The sequence below is a fragment of the Sapajus apella genome, unplaced genomic scaffold (assembly GCF_009761245.1).
Source record: "Sapajus apella isolate SASKATOON/1434 unplaced genomic scaffold, GSC_monkey_1.0 scaffold71, whole genome shotgun sequence".
NCBI classification, from domain to species: Eukaryota; Metazoa; Chordata; class Mammalia; order Primates; family Cebidae; genus Sapajus; species Sapajus apella.
In genome coordinates, this window is record NW_022437011.1 from 1,847,474 (window position 1) to 1,862,320 (window position 14,847).

At 51.8% G+C, this 14,847-nt stretch overlaps 1 protein-coding gene across 4 annotated transcripts in view; it reads right to left on the minus strand.

Annotated features, from left to right (window-relative positions):
• Window positions 1-14,847, minus strand: part of PPARGC1B (PPARG coactivator 1 beta) — a 118,749-nt gene that overhangs the window by 3,024 nt on the left and 100,878 nt on the right. For 3 of the 4 annotated variants that reach the window (XM_032250256.1, XM_032250255.1, XM_032250258.1), the window contains 6 exons: window positions 12,000-13,119; window positions 11,069-11,105; window positions 10,415-10,479; window positions 8,627-9,434; window positions 5,314-5,389; window positions 3,102-3,223 (listed from right to left, as the gene is read on the minus strand). In XM_032250256.1, the coding sequence (XP_032106147.1) occupies window positions 3,102-3,223; window positions 5,314-5,389; window positions 8,627-9,434; window positions 10,415-10,479; window positions 11,069-11,105; window positions 12,000-13,119 (2,228 nt within the window). The remainder of the gene's footprint in view (window positions 1-3,101; window positions 3,224-5,313; window positions 5,390-8,626; window positions 9,435-10,414; window positions 10,480-11,068; window positions 11,106-11,999; window positions 13,120-14,847) is intronic. The other variant, XR_004260433.1, reaches the window with a different exon arrangement.

Here is a 14,847-nt window from a genome sequence, read left to right on the forward strand (position 1 = left end):
CGCTCTTGTTACCCAGGCTGGAGTGCAATGGCGCCATCTCGGCTCACCGCAACCTCCGCCTCCTGGGTTCAGGCAATTCTCCTGCCTCAGCCTCCTGAGTAGCTGGGATTACAGGCACGCGCCACCATGCCCAGCTGATTTTTTGTATTTTTAGTAGAGACGGGGTTTCACCATGTTGACCAGGATGGTCTCGATCTCTTGACCTCGTGATCCACCCGCCTCAGTCTCCCAAAGTGCTGGGATTACAGGCGTGAGCCACTGCGCCCGGCCCAAAAGTCACTTCTATTTCAACTTTTCGCTTCCATGAACAACAGAAAGAATCCCGACTGACACTCATCTGCTATGTAAACTCCTCAAAGCAAAGACAAAGTGGCATTCACCAACTGCTTAGGTCAGGCTTACAAATAGTGGGTCTATAATAAACATTTATATGAATGTTTCCCAACACCTCTCTGAACCAGGGCCAAGTTCGAACCGTTCTGCCTTTATTTATTTTTGAGAAAGAGTTTTGCTCTGTCGCCCAGGCTAGAATGCAGTGGTTGCAATCCCAGCTCCCTGTAGCCTCTGCCTCCCAGGTTCAAGCAGTTCTCATGCCTCAGCCTCCTGAGTAGCTGAGATTACAGGCATATGCCACCACGCCCAGGTAACTTTTTGTATTTTTAGTAGACATGGGGGTTTCACAGTTTGGCCAGGTTGGTCTCAAACTCCTGGCCTCAAGTGATCTGCCTGCCTTGGCCTCCCAAAGTGCTGGAATTACAGGCGTGAGCCACTACACTTGGCCCCTTCTTCCTCTTTAAATGTCTAATATTGGTAGTACGTCCAAGGCTCTTTGTAAAGATCTTGTGTGTTTTTAAAATCTTAACAGATTGATCTTTCTCTTCAGAGACTAATTTGCCTGCTTTATTTTTGTATGCTACCTTCATTTGATATCCTAAAAACTGCATAGAACTTGAAATGGTTCTATTTGTATAATGGTTTTTTAAAAAAAAATTGGGTAAAAACAGTGAACAGGACATTTACCATCTTTACCATTTTTAAGCATACAGTTTGGCAGTATTAAGCATACTCACGTTGCCGTGCAACAAAGCTCCACAAGTTTTTCACCTTGCCAAACTGAAACTCTATGCCCATGAAATGACACCTCCCTTAGTCTCCCTCTCTGCAGCCCCTGGCAACCACCACTCTTTCTGTTTCTATGAATTTGACGACTTTAGACACAGCATATAAGTGAAATCATACAGTATTTTGTCTTTTTGTGCCTGGCTTGTTTCACTTAGCACAATGTTATCAGGTTCATCCATGTGGTAGCATGAGTCAGAATTTCCTTCCTTTTTAAGGTTTCATAATATTCCATGGTATGTATATAAACCATATTTTGTTTACCTATTCATCTGTTGGTGGACATTTGGGTTGTTTACACACCTCTTGGCTATTGTAAATAATGTCGCTATGTGCTTAGGTGAACAAATATCTCTTGGAGATCCTGTTTTCAATTCTTTTGGATATATACCCGTAAGTGGAATCGCTGGATCAGATGGTGGTTTTAGGTTTAATTTTTTGAGGAACTGCCATATTGTTTTCCATATTGGCTGCATCATTTAAAATTCCCACCAACACTATGCAAGAGTTCCAGTTTCTCCACATGCTTGCCAGTGTTTATGTTCTGGATTTTTGGTTTTTTTTTCTTTTCCTTTTTTTTTTTTTTTTTTGAGACGGAGTTTCGCTCTTGTTACCCAGGCTGGAGTGCAATGGCGCCATCTCGGCTCACTGCAACCTCCGCCTCCTGGGTTCAGGCAATTCTCCTGCCTCAGCCTCCTGAGTAGCTGGGATTACAGGCACGTGCCACCATGCCCAGCTAATTTTTTGTATTTTTAGTAGAGACGCGGTTTCACCATGTTGACCAGGATGATCTCGATCTCTTGACCTCGTGATCCACCCGCCTCGGCCTCCCAAAGTGCTGGGATTACAGGCTTGAGCCACCGCGCCCAGCCTTTATGTTCTGGATTTTTGATGGTAGCCATCCTAATGGGCAAGAAGTGTATAATAACTCTTACACCAGAAACTATTTCCTCACTGAAGCTTTCTATTATTATTATTATTATATTAGAATGTTAAAAACCCTCATAACTTAGTTTGCAGCTATCCTAGGATATAATTTAGAAATATTTCAAAACTGACAAAGTTTTGACATCTAAATTGTGCATTCATATGCAACCTGTTCTTTTTGCAGATCCCCTGACAGGTAAACGCTGCTTCCCCAAGTGAGCAATGAAAAACCAGGCTGCCTAGTAGAACAGAAGGCCTGGGACTTTGTTTTTTTTGAGTCGGAGTCTTGCTCTATCACCCAGGCTGGAATGCAGTGGTGTGATCTCAGCTCACTGCAACCTCCACCTCCCAGGTTCAAGTGATTCTCTCGCCTCAGCCTCCCGAGTAGCTGGGATTACAGGAGTGCACTACCACATCCAGCTAATTTTTTTTTGGTAGAGACAGGGTTTCACCATGTTGGCCAGGCTGGTCTCGAACTCCTGACCTCAAGCGATCTGCCTGTCTTGGCCTCCCAAAATGCTGGTATTACAGGTGTGAGCTGCTGTACCCAACCAAGGCCTGGGACTTACTGCAGAGGAAGGGAGGGATGTGAGCAGCACAGGGCTTGAGGTAGAGTGGGGTCCTAGTGCAAGTCTTCAAGCTGCCAGGGGCTGCTGCCCTGCACTATCTCCAGGGCAAAGGCCCTGAAGCAGACACATGGGCTCCGGTTCTTGCTCTGACACCAACTAGCTACTCAGTTAACTTGTCTAAACTTCTGCAGAAAGGAGAGCCATTGAAAGACTACGAGTGCTTATGTCCCGGGCATGCTGGCAAGTTCAGATAAAAGAATGAACGGAAACTGCCTGACACTTAGTAAACCATCAGCACGAGTTTGCTGCTATTACTGACCGCACTACCACTTTTAGTCCTTGTCCTGGGCCTCGCTTTCCACATCTAAGCTATGGATTTCATCAGGTTTGTTCCACAAATCTTGGGAATCTTCTTGTACCCAGCTCTGGATCAGGACTGGTACCCCGCTCTGCTCCCTTCATCTGCCATGACTTGGCTCAACTCACCTCTTACTTCTCGTCAGCACCTCGCACTCCACAATCTCACCAAACACTTCAAAGCGCCTCTTCAGCTCTCGGGAGCTCATGTCACTGGAGAGATTTCGAATGTACACCACACGGCCTTCACCCTGCCCGAGAAGGTGGACAGAGACAGACCCACTTATTGCCTGCCTTCCTGGGGTCCCCTTGGGGGTGGGCTCCCATGGAATCCTTGTCCTAGTCCATGATGCCTGGCTGAGTGAGCAATACCAGCTGGAGTCAGAGAGAGGACAAGGCCAATCTCTACCCCAGAGCACCTGCCCTTATTGGGGGAGGGTGTTGGAAGGGAAGAGGCCCCCAAGGAAGCCACTGCTTACATGAAGGTAATAAGCAGAGACTGGGGCTGGGAAGGGGGAGTGAGTATCACCATTGATACACCTGCATACTCAGTGGCTTCTGGACTTACCTTTCAAGTCTGAGCAGGGGGGGTGCTGGGGTGAGGCAAGCACAGGAGGCAAGTTGTTCGTGGGTGTCAGAGTGAGCTGGAAGGAAGGGTCATGAGGCGAGGGCACCAGGGCTATTGGAGCCACCATTATCTCTGGTTTTGCCTGAGCAACGTGGCTGAAGTCACAGTATAGACACTGAGACCAAGGCATCACCTTCAGGAGAGCTCCGTGCTATGCCGGTGGGTGTCTAGAACAGCCCAGCAGAGGGAGGAGGTGGGAGACTTTTGGAACTCTCCTTCCCCTCCTTTCAGATCTGGGATTTGATCTGGTTGAAGCCACTGCTATTGGAACACTCACTTTGGCCTGTGAGAGAAACCACAGCCTTGTTCCTGAAAGCCTGTGCTCCCATAAGAAAAAATGCACCGTTTCTTGTCTTAGCCAGTGATTCTCCAGCCATCTCACCCACGTACCACACATGGCAAGGAAGAAAACCTAGGCGGCGGGTCCACAAGCAGGACTCCGTCGTCAACAGTCGGGGAACTGTACATCCCACAACATACGATGTCCAAGCTCAGCTCAGCAGAGAAATCCCCCCCTCCCACCCTCCTTTCAACTTCTTGAATTCATAAAGCCCTTTCCTGCCACTGCTCCAAATACTTGTTCCCCTGAGTTTTTGCTTGGTTGCTCCTTTTCATCAATCAGGGCCCAGCTCCCTGAAGGTGCCCTTCCCTGGCCACCCCATAAACACATCCTCCTCAACAGTCCTGCTTACTTCAGATTGTTACTAATTGCACATTACTGATTTCACAGTGCTTATCCCAATCTGTAATTACATTGTTTATTCTTTTGTTTAACGAGTCTATTATCTCTCTCTTCCTTCTGCTTAGCCAGGAGGGAGCCTCATCTTTTTTGTTCATTGCTGTCCTCCAATGCCCAGAACCGTTCTAGGCCTGTAATTGCTGAATGACCAGACACAGACTCCAAGAAGATTCTCCATGCACAGCCCAGGGCTTTAAGTACCTGCGTCCAGACAGCTGTGCACCTCTAGGGTATGCACACCTCCTGCGTACCCCTCCTCCCTGAAGTACCACATCACACGGGAGAGATCCAATGCGAGTCTGTTGTCTTTTATCCTGTTTTCCTCCTTCCTTTCTAGTGACATGGCATAGCTGGCTTGCTTCGGCTCCCCACTCCAGACACCTGATGTGTTTTCTCTGTGGGGAGCTTTGTGGTAGGGTCAGCAGGTAAACCCAACAGGCCAGGGCCTGTGGACTAACTCTGGGAGGGGAGAGGGGAGGAAGGGACAGGCTCTCTTGGTCCCTTGGCCCTGATCAAGTTGGGGGAACCCCTGGGAAGCACAGGCCCAACTCCCTTATGTACAGATGAGGAAAGTGAGGCTCGGGGAAGCTGGGGACCTGCCATGGTTACACAGAAAGTGGCGGCAGGACTGGCTTGTGACCTGGTCAGCCTGGCTCTGCTCCCCACTGCCACAGCCTGCCTACCTGGCTCTCTCTAGGCCCTGACACTGAGCCCTCAATCACCACCAACAGCACACTCACGGCCAGCCTCTTGGCTGAACTTTGCATGGTGCTACCTTTGATGCCCTTTGGCGACGCTTGTGCTCTTCAAATGAGAGAAATATTGTCATCTGCTGCCATAGTCCCTTCTTCCCCAGGCAGAGGCCAAAGACTGAGGGGCTCACCAGCTAGCCTCAAAAGGCTTTGGTCCATGAGGCCCCTGCACTTCCTGCTAGTCCCCATTCATTCCGGGCTCTGGGCCCCCAGATCACTTACAATGGCCTTTTCCCGCCGCTTCCTGGCGTGCCGGGTGCTTGGCGTTCTGTCCGAACACGGCCCTCTGCTCTCACATCTGTCAGTGAACAAGCAAAGCAGAAGCACTCACTCTCAGGAGAGACCATGGGGTTGGGGGCGGATCTGCTCCAGGAGGCAAGGGATGCTTCCTTAGGACTCATTCATGGGGCACACGAGCTGCAACTGCCTCCTGCAGAAACCCAGCCTCCCCTTCCTCAACAATGGCCCAGGGCTGTGTGGACACACACCTACCGCCAGCTTCTGGCCTGGATCGCTGGGAACCACTGTGTTGCTCATTATAACCCCACCCTCTGAGCCTGGCCTCTCTATGCCATTAGGGCAGAAAAATCCTTTTGTTGGCTGGGTGCGGTGGCTTACACCTGTAATCCCAGCACTTTGGGAGCCCAAGGCGGGCGGATCACGAGGTCAGAAGTTCGAGACCAGCCTGACCAACAGGATGAAACCACATCTCTGCTAGGGATACAGAATTAGCAGGGCGTGGTGGCACACGCCTGTAATCCGAGCTACCTGGAAGGCTGAGGCACGAAAATTGCTAGGAGGTGAAGGTTGCAGTGAGCTGAAATTGCACCACTGTACTCTAGCCTGGGTGAAAACATGAGACTCCATCTCAAAAAAAAAAAAAAAAAAAATCTCCTTTTGTTTTATTATCTTATTTGTTCTGATTTTTTAAAAAACTCAATGAGGTTTTATGTTTCTCCATTTTCCAGATGAAAAATCTGAGACTCAAGTTTGAGATGGGATTTGCTTAAAGCCAGAAAGCAGAGAAGTCAGAAACACGTCCTTCTGGTTCCAGAACCACTGCTCTCTATGGGTTCCTGCCTTAGCCAAGCAGCAGCCCCTGCCCATCGCAGCTCCATGCTTCCGGGCTGGCTATCAGGCTCATTAGTCCCGTGGCCGAGCAGGCTCCCAGGTGCCGCCCGCCTGCAGCCTTTCTTGCCTGCCTGCACGCTGCCCTCACTCCTCCAGTCTGAGTCACTGAGATATACAGCACAGAGGACAAGAACACAGGCTTGTGACTCAGACGGCTTGAGTCTGAATCTTGGCCCCACCGCCTCCCTGTTGGGTGACCCTGAAGCAGTTACAGAAGCCCTTTCAGCTTCAGTTCTTCGTCTATGAAATAGGGATAACCAATTGTGTCTATCCCTCAGCCATTTGTGAGGATTAAATTTAAATATGCATGTCAATGCTTAGCCCAAGAACTGCTCTGTAAATATTTGCTCTGTTTTTCTATGTAACTTCTTGGAGCCTCAGCTTCCTCATCTATAAAATAGGGATAAGCAGCAGATACACCCTCCAGGTGTACCTGTGAAGCTCAACCAGGATAATGGAAAGGGAAATGACCTGCAACTTTAAAGGGTGACCTAATTAGAGTATGATCATCCCTTTTGCAACAGAATTGGTAGACTTTCCCCACCTGAAGAGCCGAGAGTGCCTGGAAGGTATAGCGGTGTTCAGCCTTTGTGTCGTTAACCCAGCTTAAAGTGCTTTCTGTTGCTGGGTGTTTGGTACAGGTCTGGAGGAGGCTGATTAGCAGCTCACCAGGTTTACCAGATACTGAGCTCAGCCAGGTAGCTGAGCAGGAGCCAGTTACCCAATTAAGTTTCTGAGTGGGCAGGAAAAGCAGCCCTGAACCTGGCCCAAAAGCGAGAAGAGAAATAGCGGGGGTTTCTAGAGACGTTCTCAACTCTTCCCAGGCAATTCTATGAATGCAGGCCCAACCCAAACACCTCTGAGCTGGGCAGGAGAGAAGGGAGGGCAGGGAAGCTCTGGCTTTGGGGGATGTGTTTCAACATGAAGAGAACCTGGGAAACTGCCTAAATGGAGATTGAGTGCTTCAGCTCACAGCAAAGCAAGGCTGAAGCCGAACCTTTGACACTGGACCACTGTAGGGCAGAAGCTACCCCTGGGGAAAGAAGGGAGCCAGAAAGAGAGGCTCGGCAAGGTCGGCAGAACACAACTGTGACTGACGGATCCCGGCTTCCACAGTAAGTAAGGGCTTGTTGGAGAAAGTTCTGCGGACCTCACTTTAAGGAACAAAAAATTGAGGGCTTCTTAACATTAGTTTGTGGGGAGCCCAAAAACCCCCTAAAATTGAATGCCCAGTTAGATGCGTATGCACATTTTAATGGGAAGATGAGCCTTTGCTTTAGTCATGTTTTCAAACAGTTAAAAACCCTTGTTGTAGATGTACAAATATAAAGCTGAATTCTTTCTTAATTTTGATTTAACAAAAAAAATGTTTTTGCTAGTCCCTTTAGAAGGGAAGAAGAGGTTATCTTGACAAGACCTGAATTCTACTCTCAGCGTACGATTCTCTAGCAACGTTACCATCATCACCTAGGAACTTGTTAGAAATGCCAATCCCCGCCCCCGCCCCACCCCAGACCTACAGATCAGACACCTGGGGGTGGGCCAGCCAGTGGAGGCCCAACAAATCCACAGCGGATTTGGCAGCTGGGTTCTAGCTCAAGAGTGGCATCTAGTGGCCACTCGTCTTCACCTCAACCCAGGGCCTGGGATGACACTGACCCACCTCAAGCCTTCCCCAGGGAGAATCAGGACCCACTGTGATCAGACAGAAGCAACCAGTACTCCCGAATCTGCCAAACCTCCATTCCTTCTGCCCAGCTCCCCAGCTGACTTTCGGACTGGCTCCTTCTCCAGTCTCGTTCAGCGAGCGAGGATGATGCGAGCAAGTGGGCTCCTGACTCATCAGCCCTACACTGAAGTCACAGTCCTTCGAAGGGCAGCCGACGGCTGAAAGCCACAGCAAAACTCAGCAGGCCCCGGAAACCTTATCAACGCTTTATATCCAGGTATTTTTCAGAGCACAGATTAGAATTATACTAATCTTTCTTTTAGATGTAAATATCCCTAGAATTCAAACTGTTGGGGCATGTATATGTTTGCACAAAAACTTTTCCATTTTACAAATATAAAAGCAGAAAACAGAGATGGATAAGGGACAAGTTCCTACAGACATAAGCCCACAAATAGCCAGGAAGTGGGTTTTCTTTCTTTCTGGAGGCCGGGAGATTTGGTACATTCCCGATTTCACAGACCAGGCTTTGCCTGCCCCCAGGATTCACTCCCAACTGCCCCAGAAGATCACCTTCAAGGCCCTTGACCAGGACACGGGCTGCACAGGGAGATGCAGTCTCAGTTTGAGAGCAAGTTTCCTGGGGGTCTCCCTCCTGGGGCTCCTCCCTCCCCTGGCTCCAGGGAACTGGGGTCCTCCACTGCCCACTGCCTCTCCTGTGGCCCCTGTTCATACCTGAAGTTCTTTCGAGTGGCTGGTGACCAGGAGTGGCAGGATGAGGAGCCAGAGCTTGAGCGGCTGCGGGAACAGAGCTGCCAGCTGGCCTTGCTTGGTGGGCTCTGGTAGGGGCAGTGGTCGGAGCAGGTCGGGCTGACTCCTGAGTCCTCTTCTTCATTGTCCTCCTCCTCCTCCCTATCTTCATCTTCCTCCTCTGGGACGAAGCTGCTCTCACCACTGCTACTGCTGCTGTCTTCAAAGACAGTGTCATACTCAGGGCTCTTGCAGGAGGCCAGGTCTCCCTCCTCCAGGGCGGTCTCCAACAGCCCAAAGTGTTTGGTGAGGCTGGCGCGGATCTCGTGGTCTCTGAGCAGCATGCTGTCCTTGGATGGGGTGCCAGCATCACAGCTTCTGTCTTCCTCCCTGCCAGGGGCCTGTGCCTCAGCCTGAGGGGTACCCTGCTGGGGCCAGTCCTCAAGGTGAACCCCAGATGGCTCCCAGGACCTCAGCACCTTCCTCTGCAGGATGCCCTCTGGTCGGAGCACCTGGCAGTAGTCATGGTCTCCAAAGGAACAGGAGAAGGGACGCTTCTGGCCAGACTGCGAGGCTGGCTGGGCTGGGGCGTGCCGAAGGTGGGACAGGAGCTCACTCCGCTCCGGGTGCTTCTTTGGCAGCTTGTGGGCAGCCCCTGGGGTGGCCTTGAGTGAGAGGGCCTCAGGGGAGAGGAGGTTGAGAGCTATTTCTTTGCCCAGGCTGTGCTTGATGTCCGGCTTGAAGGGGTCCTCGTCTGTGGGCTTGTATGGTGGTGTGGTGGGTGGGGTGAGTCCTGGCCGAGCAAGAGGATAAAGGTAAGATGAAAACAGATCACTTCTCTGAGGGACACTAAAACCCTAAGTTTAGGGCCAAGCATGGTGGCTCACACCTATAATCCCAGCATTTTGGGAGGCCGAAGTGACTAAATCACTTGAGGTCAGGAGCTCAAGATGAGCCTGCCCAATATGGCAAACTCCTGTCTCTACTAAAAATTCCAAAAAATTAGTCAGGGGTGTTTGGTTCATGCCTATAATCCCAGCTAGTTGGGAGGCTGAGACATGAGAATTGCTTGAACCCAGGAGGAGGAGGTTGCAGTGAGCCAAGATCGTGCCACTGCACTCCAGCCTGGGCAACATAGCGAGACTATGTCTCAAAAAAAAATACCCTAGTTTGGGATGGCAAAAAAAATGGCCATGTGCCCTTACTCCCCCACACCAGTGGATGGATGGCAGGCATCACTGACTGATCATTACACTGCTGGCTGAGCCTGGAGGTGGCCTGGGAAGCCTTGGATTCTTTGGAGTTAGCATGTGATGAAATCCATTTGCCATTCCTTCTGTGACCTACTAGTGGCAGCTGGAGCCTCCAAGTCATCCAAGATATCTCTTCCTGATCTACATCCAACCATTCAACAAACCCTCCCATCTAAGGCTCTCATATGAGAAACGTCCGTCTGGCATTTCCCATGACGGACAGGGGGCAGGCACCGCAGATACAACTGCCCACCTGGGCTGGGCGCAGCGGCTCACGCCTGTAATCCTGGTTCATCCCCAGTAAGTCTCCTTTATAGTACCTACTGCAATTTGTAATGATCTTCCTTTTCCGTTTGCTGTTTGACTGCCTGTAACATAAGCCCTGCAAAGGCAGACCTTTTGTGCATTGTTCATTACGTGTGCATTAGGTGTGCATGGCACCTTGCCATGAATGACAAAAAACTCAGAGATGCACGGTGTTTTCCTGAAGGCACCTGCCGGTGGAAGCCCCCTGGCTCACCTGCTGTGCCACAGAGCTCCACCGTCAAGGTCTGCTCAAAGCTCTTCTTGCCAAAAGTAGGGTCACTGGTGGAGGCAGGGAGGACAGAAAGGAAAGCAGCAAGTCAGCAGCAGGCATCCACCTCCCTGCGTGCAACAGGGTCACAGAGAGTGCCGTGACCGGCCCTGGTTCCGCTGCCCATGGAAATGGAGCCTGAGGTGCATTTACTGGGGGAACCCCCATCCCGGCTGTGAGAGGAATTCAAGCTGCACAGCTCTTTTAGGAGACAAGGGCAAGGCTCACTGAAGGGTGAACAGAGGACAAGTGCTGTCAGCCTCCTTATTTTACAGAGGGAGACACTGAGGCCCAGGAGGAGGAAGGGACTTGCTGAAAGCCACAGGGCCCTGTCAGAAAAGAATTCTTTTCAGGGTCCCCAAGAGGACACGTTGTGAAATGGCCCGAGTCCTTTCCTCTGGCCTGTAAAAGTCAGTTTCTAAAAACCAACTCCCTTCTAAAGGAGCCCAGCTCCTGAGGGTCCCAGATGACAATCAGGGCAGGGGGTGTGGGGCCAGGGCCAGGCATGGGGGCTGATGAACCCCCCCATCACCCCCAACACACACACCCAACAGGACAAAACCTCATGGAATAATACACCAATAGTTTCTAAAAATCTACCTTTGTGACAAGGCCAGCATGAGGCACCTGGGAGAGTCTGAAAAGAAGACAAAGAGAAATAAGATTCCCCAACATGGCATCACCAGCAGATGCTTCCCCTCAGGAGGAGACCCCAGGCCTCCACTGGTGCCAAGCACAGCTGCCCTTTGGGCAGGTGACCAAACGCCTCTGCACTTTCAGGGAAGGGCAGAACAATGCAAATCCACCTTCCATCCCAGGTCTCAGCTGGGGGATCTACTTGATTTTGCAGAAAGTACAAACGGGTGCAAGGGTGACCCCTTCTGGTACATGTAGCACAGTGAGGAAGAACTCTGACTCCCGGTCCACTGCTGTGGGCTCCAGACAGACCGCTCTGCATAGGGCTCATCACTAAGTAGCTCTGGCCTGAGTTTCTGCATCAAAACATGGAGACAATGACAGTACCTACCAGAGAGGCTTCTTGTGAGGACTCAATAGGGACAATCTGTGTTAATCTGAGACCAATGCCAGCATGGTAAGTATGCAATGGATAACTGTTACTGTTATCATTACTGCCATTAGCAGTGTAAAGACTCTAGCTGCATTGTGGAGCTGAATTTATAGACTCATGCTTCTGTCACGTTATCCCCAGTGAGTCTTCTTTACGGTACCTATTGCAATTTGTAATTATCTTCCTTTTCTGTTTACTTTGGACTGCCTGCTTAATTCGTTAAGTGGCACCTGGCCCATGCATGATGGAAAACTCAGAGATGCATGGGTGTTCTTCTGAAGATCTGCTCCAACTAGCCCAAAGAAAAGTTGAAAGCCAGAGAGGGGAAGGGACTTGTCCAACCCCACAGAACACTTTGTTGGGGGATGAGGACTTGAACACAGGGCTCCTGGCTCCCAGTGCAGAAGGGGCATGCTGCACCCCATCCCTGCCCCCTCCTTGCAGACCACCAACTCTGACTACCTCTGGGAGGGAGCGGCGGGCAGCTGGGGTCCTCATCCGTGTCCCCACACCCACTCTCACAGGGGCTCTCCAGGGCAGGGATCTGGGGTCCCCGTAGGAGCTGCTGGTCTTGGCCACTGTCCTCATCCGTGGGGCTGCCCAGCTCCCGCTCTATGTCATAAGCCTTGGGAGCCAGGCACAGCGAGGGCAGAGCACCTTGGGGCTCCGTGGGGGCCAGTGGCTCATCAGCAAATGTCAGCCAGGGGCCCAGCTCAGGGTTCAGTCTCCGAGAACGCCGCACAGGGCACACGGAGCTCTCTGGCTTCCTCCCCAGCTTCGTCCATGGCAGACCTCGGCCTGGCCTTTTCCTGCCCCACTCCTCCTCCTCCTCCTCTTTTTCTTCTTCCTCTTCCTCCTCCTCTTCTTCCTCGTCTTCCTCCTCCTCCTGCTGCAGCCTGCCAGGCCGGCGGACCTCCCCTTTCACCTCCAGCCGCAGTGGGCGCAGGCTTGGTCTGGGCCCAGTGCTCTTGGGTGAAGCTGTGATCCTCACTTCCTCCACCGAGGATGGGTGACCAGGGGAGACCTGGCTGTCTTTGGGGGGCCTGGGCCTTGACCGAGGTGTGAGGGAGGCATAGACAGGCGTGGCCAGGCGGTAGGGTTTGCTGACATCACAGAGCACGTCTTGAGCCAGAAGTTCCCTCAAAATGGAGAACTCAGCCCAGGAGGCTTTGGAGGGGTGCCGGGGCCGGGATCTGACCTGCTGGGAGGGACTGCTGCAGGGCTTGGGGGCTGGCTCAGGGGCCTGTGGGGGCAGCTTCCTTTGTGGGAGGCAGTAGGTGTGCATGTAGCGAATGAGTTGCACCATCGCCTGCATGTCTTCCTGGGAAAACTGGGTACCGGGGTCTGCCCCGCCCAGCGCTAGGGAGTCCTGGGGAGAGGCTGGAGCTGGCTGGGGGCTCGGGCAGTCCTCACCCGGCTCCTCATCCTCCTTGGCAGGGAGCCGGGGACTCTGGAGGCATGGTGGCTGCAGACCTCTATCCTGCAGGCAGGACCGCGCAGAGGTGAGGTGCTTATGCAGTTCTGTACAACTCCGGCTCTGAGACTGCGTCATGGGAGCCTTCTTGTCTTGGGTGCTGTCCGCCTAGAGAGGGAGAGAGGCCAGAGTGAGGAAGGAGGCCCAAAGACTCCTGTGTGCCTCATCCGCATGGCCACTGGCCGGCCCAGTGTGTCTCACCTGGATCATGGGAACAGCCAACTTTCCTTCATGCTGTCCCTAGCCTCCCACACAGAGCTGGGCACCTGGCCACGCTCAGTGGATGAGGAATGATCAGCCCCCTAACAGCTCTCTCAGTCATGGAATTTCACCCCCGCGGACCCTTCCAGATTCACTGACAAAGCCCCACTCTGACCATTCCACCCCACTGCTCCATACCCTTCAACCAAAAGCCAGGCAATAGATTCATGGTAGCCTGGGGCTGCAGGAAGGACTCGCTACAAATGAGCACTGGGGAATTCTTCTGGGATGATGGGGTTTTTTTGTTTTTGTTTTTTTTGAGACAGAATCTCACTCTGTTGCCTAGGCTGGAGTGCAATGGCGCGATGTTGGCTCACTGCAACCTCCACTTCCTAGGTTCAAGTGATTCTCCTGCCTCAGCCTCCCGAGTAGCTAGGATTACAGGCATGCGCCACCACACCCGGGTAATTGTCTGCATTTTTTAGGAGAGACAGGGTTTCACCATGTTGGCCAGGCCAGTCTGGAACTCCTGAGCTCAAGTGATCCGCTCGCCTCAGCCTCCCAAAGTGCTGGGACTACAGGCATAAGCTACCGCGCCTGGCCTGAATGATGGATATGTTCTAAAACTGGATAATGGTCATAACTGCATGGCTGTTAAATTTACTAAAAATCATAGAATTGTATTTTACAATAGGTGGCTTTTATGTATGTAAATTGCACCTCAATGAAGTTTAAAAAAAACAAAAAGTCAGTAGCTCCTAGTGCCCACAGGATAAAGGGGAGGCTCCCTGGCTGGGTATATGAGGTCCTCTGCACTCACACCAGCCAATCTCTCTCCAGTCTTATTCGCCCCACTTGTCCACACTGGGGTTTTCCTGCCAGTGGGACTCATCATTTTGCTGGGACTTTCCAGCAATGGCTGTAGGATGTGTCTCACCTCTCTGGGGAGCTTCCTAGGCTCCCAGAGGGCAAAGGGCTGTCTCACAATGGGGCTTGGCTGCTGACCCCTCAACAGAGTGAGGCACCAGAGGGTGGACCTTTGTTTTGGGAGGGTCAGCCAGGACAAATAGGGAGGGAACATAGGGACTCATCCCCCAGAGAAGCCCCGGCAAGGGAGCGGCTCCTACATTGAGCTGCTATCTGAAAGGAAGCTGATTCTGCCTCTGAGGATGTAGGACTGTATGCAGCAGTCCCCAGGAGGAGGGTACAGGACCCAGGAGAGGTAGGGTTGTGTGTAGCCTTTGGGGGAGAGGACCCCTTGGAAACCACCCATTACACCTCTCCTTGCTAGACTTGGAAGATGAGGCTTAAAGAGGAAAAGGGGTGGTGGTCTTTGACCCTGGATGTCCATGACAGAGCTTTAAACTCTCCAATGGCTCCCCGAGGGGGGAAAAAATCCAAACTATTTACTGTGGCCTCTGCAGCCAGGCTGTCTTGTGTGGTCTGTCACACCATTAGAACACAATCCTCCAGAGGCTGGCCACGCTTTCCTCATCCTGGCTCTGACCTGCGTTAACACCGACCGGTGTCTGCAACATTGAAGTGTGAGAAAGTCCCGGGCTCCTTCTAGAACCCCAAACTGGGCTGGATCTCCAGAAGCAGTGCCCAGGACACCAGCTACAAGGGCTGTGGGAT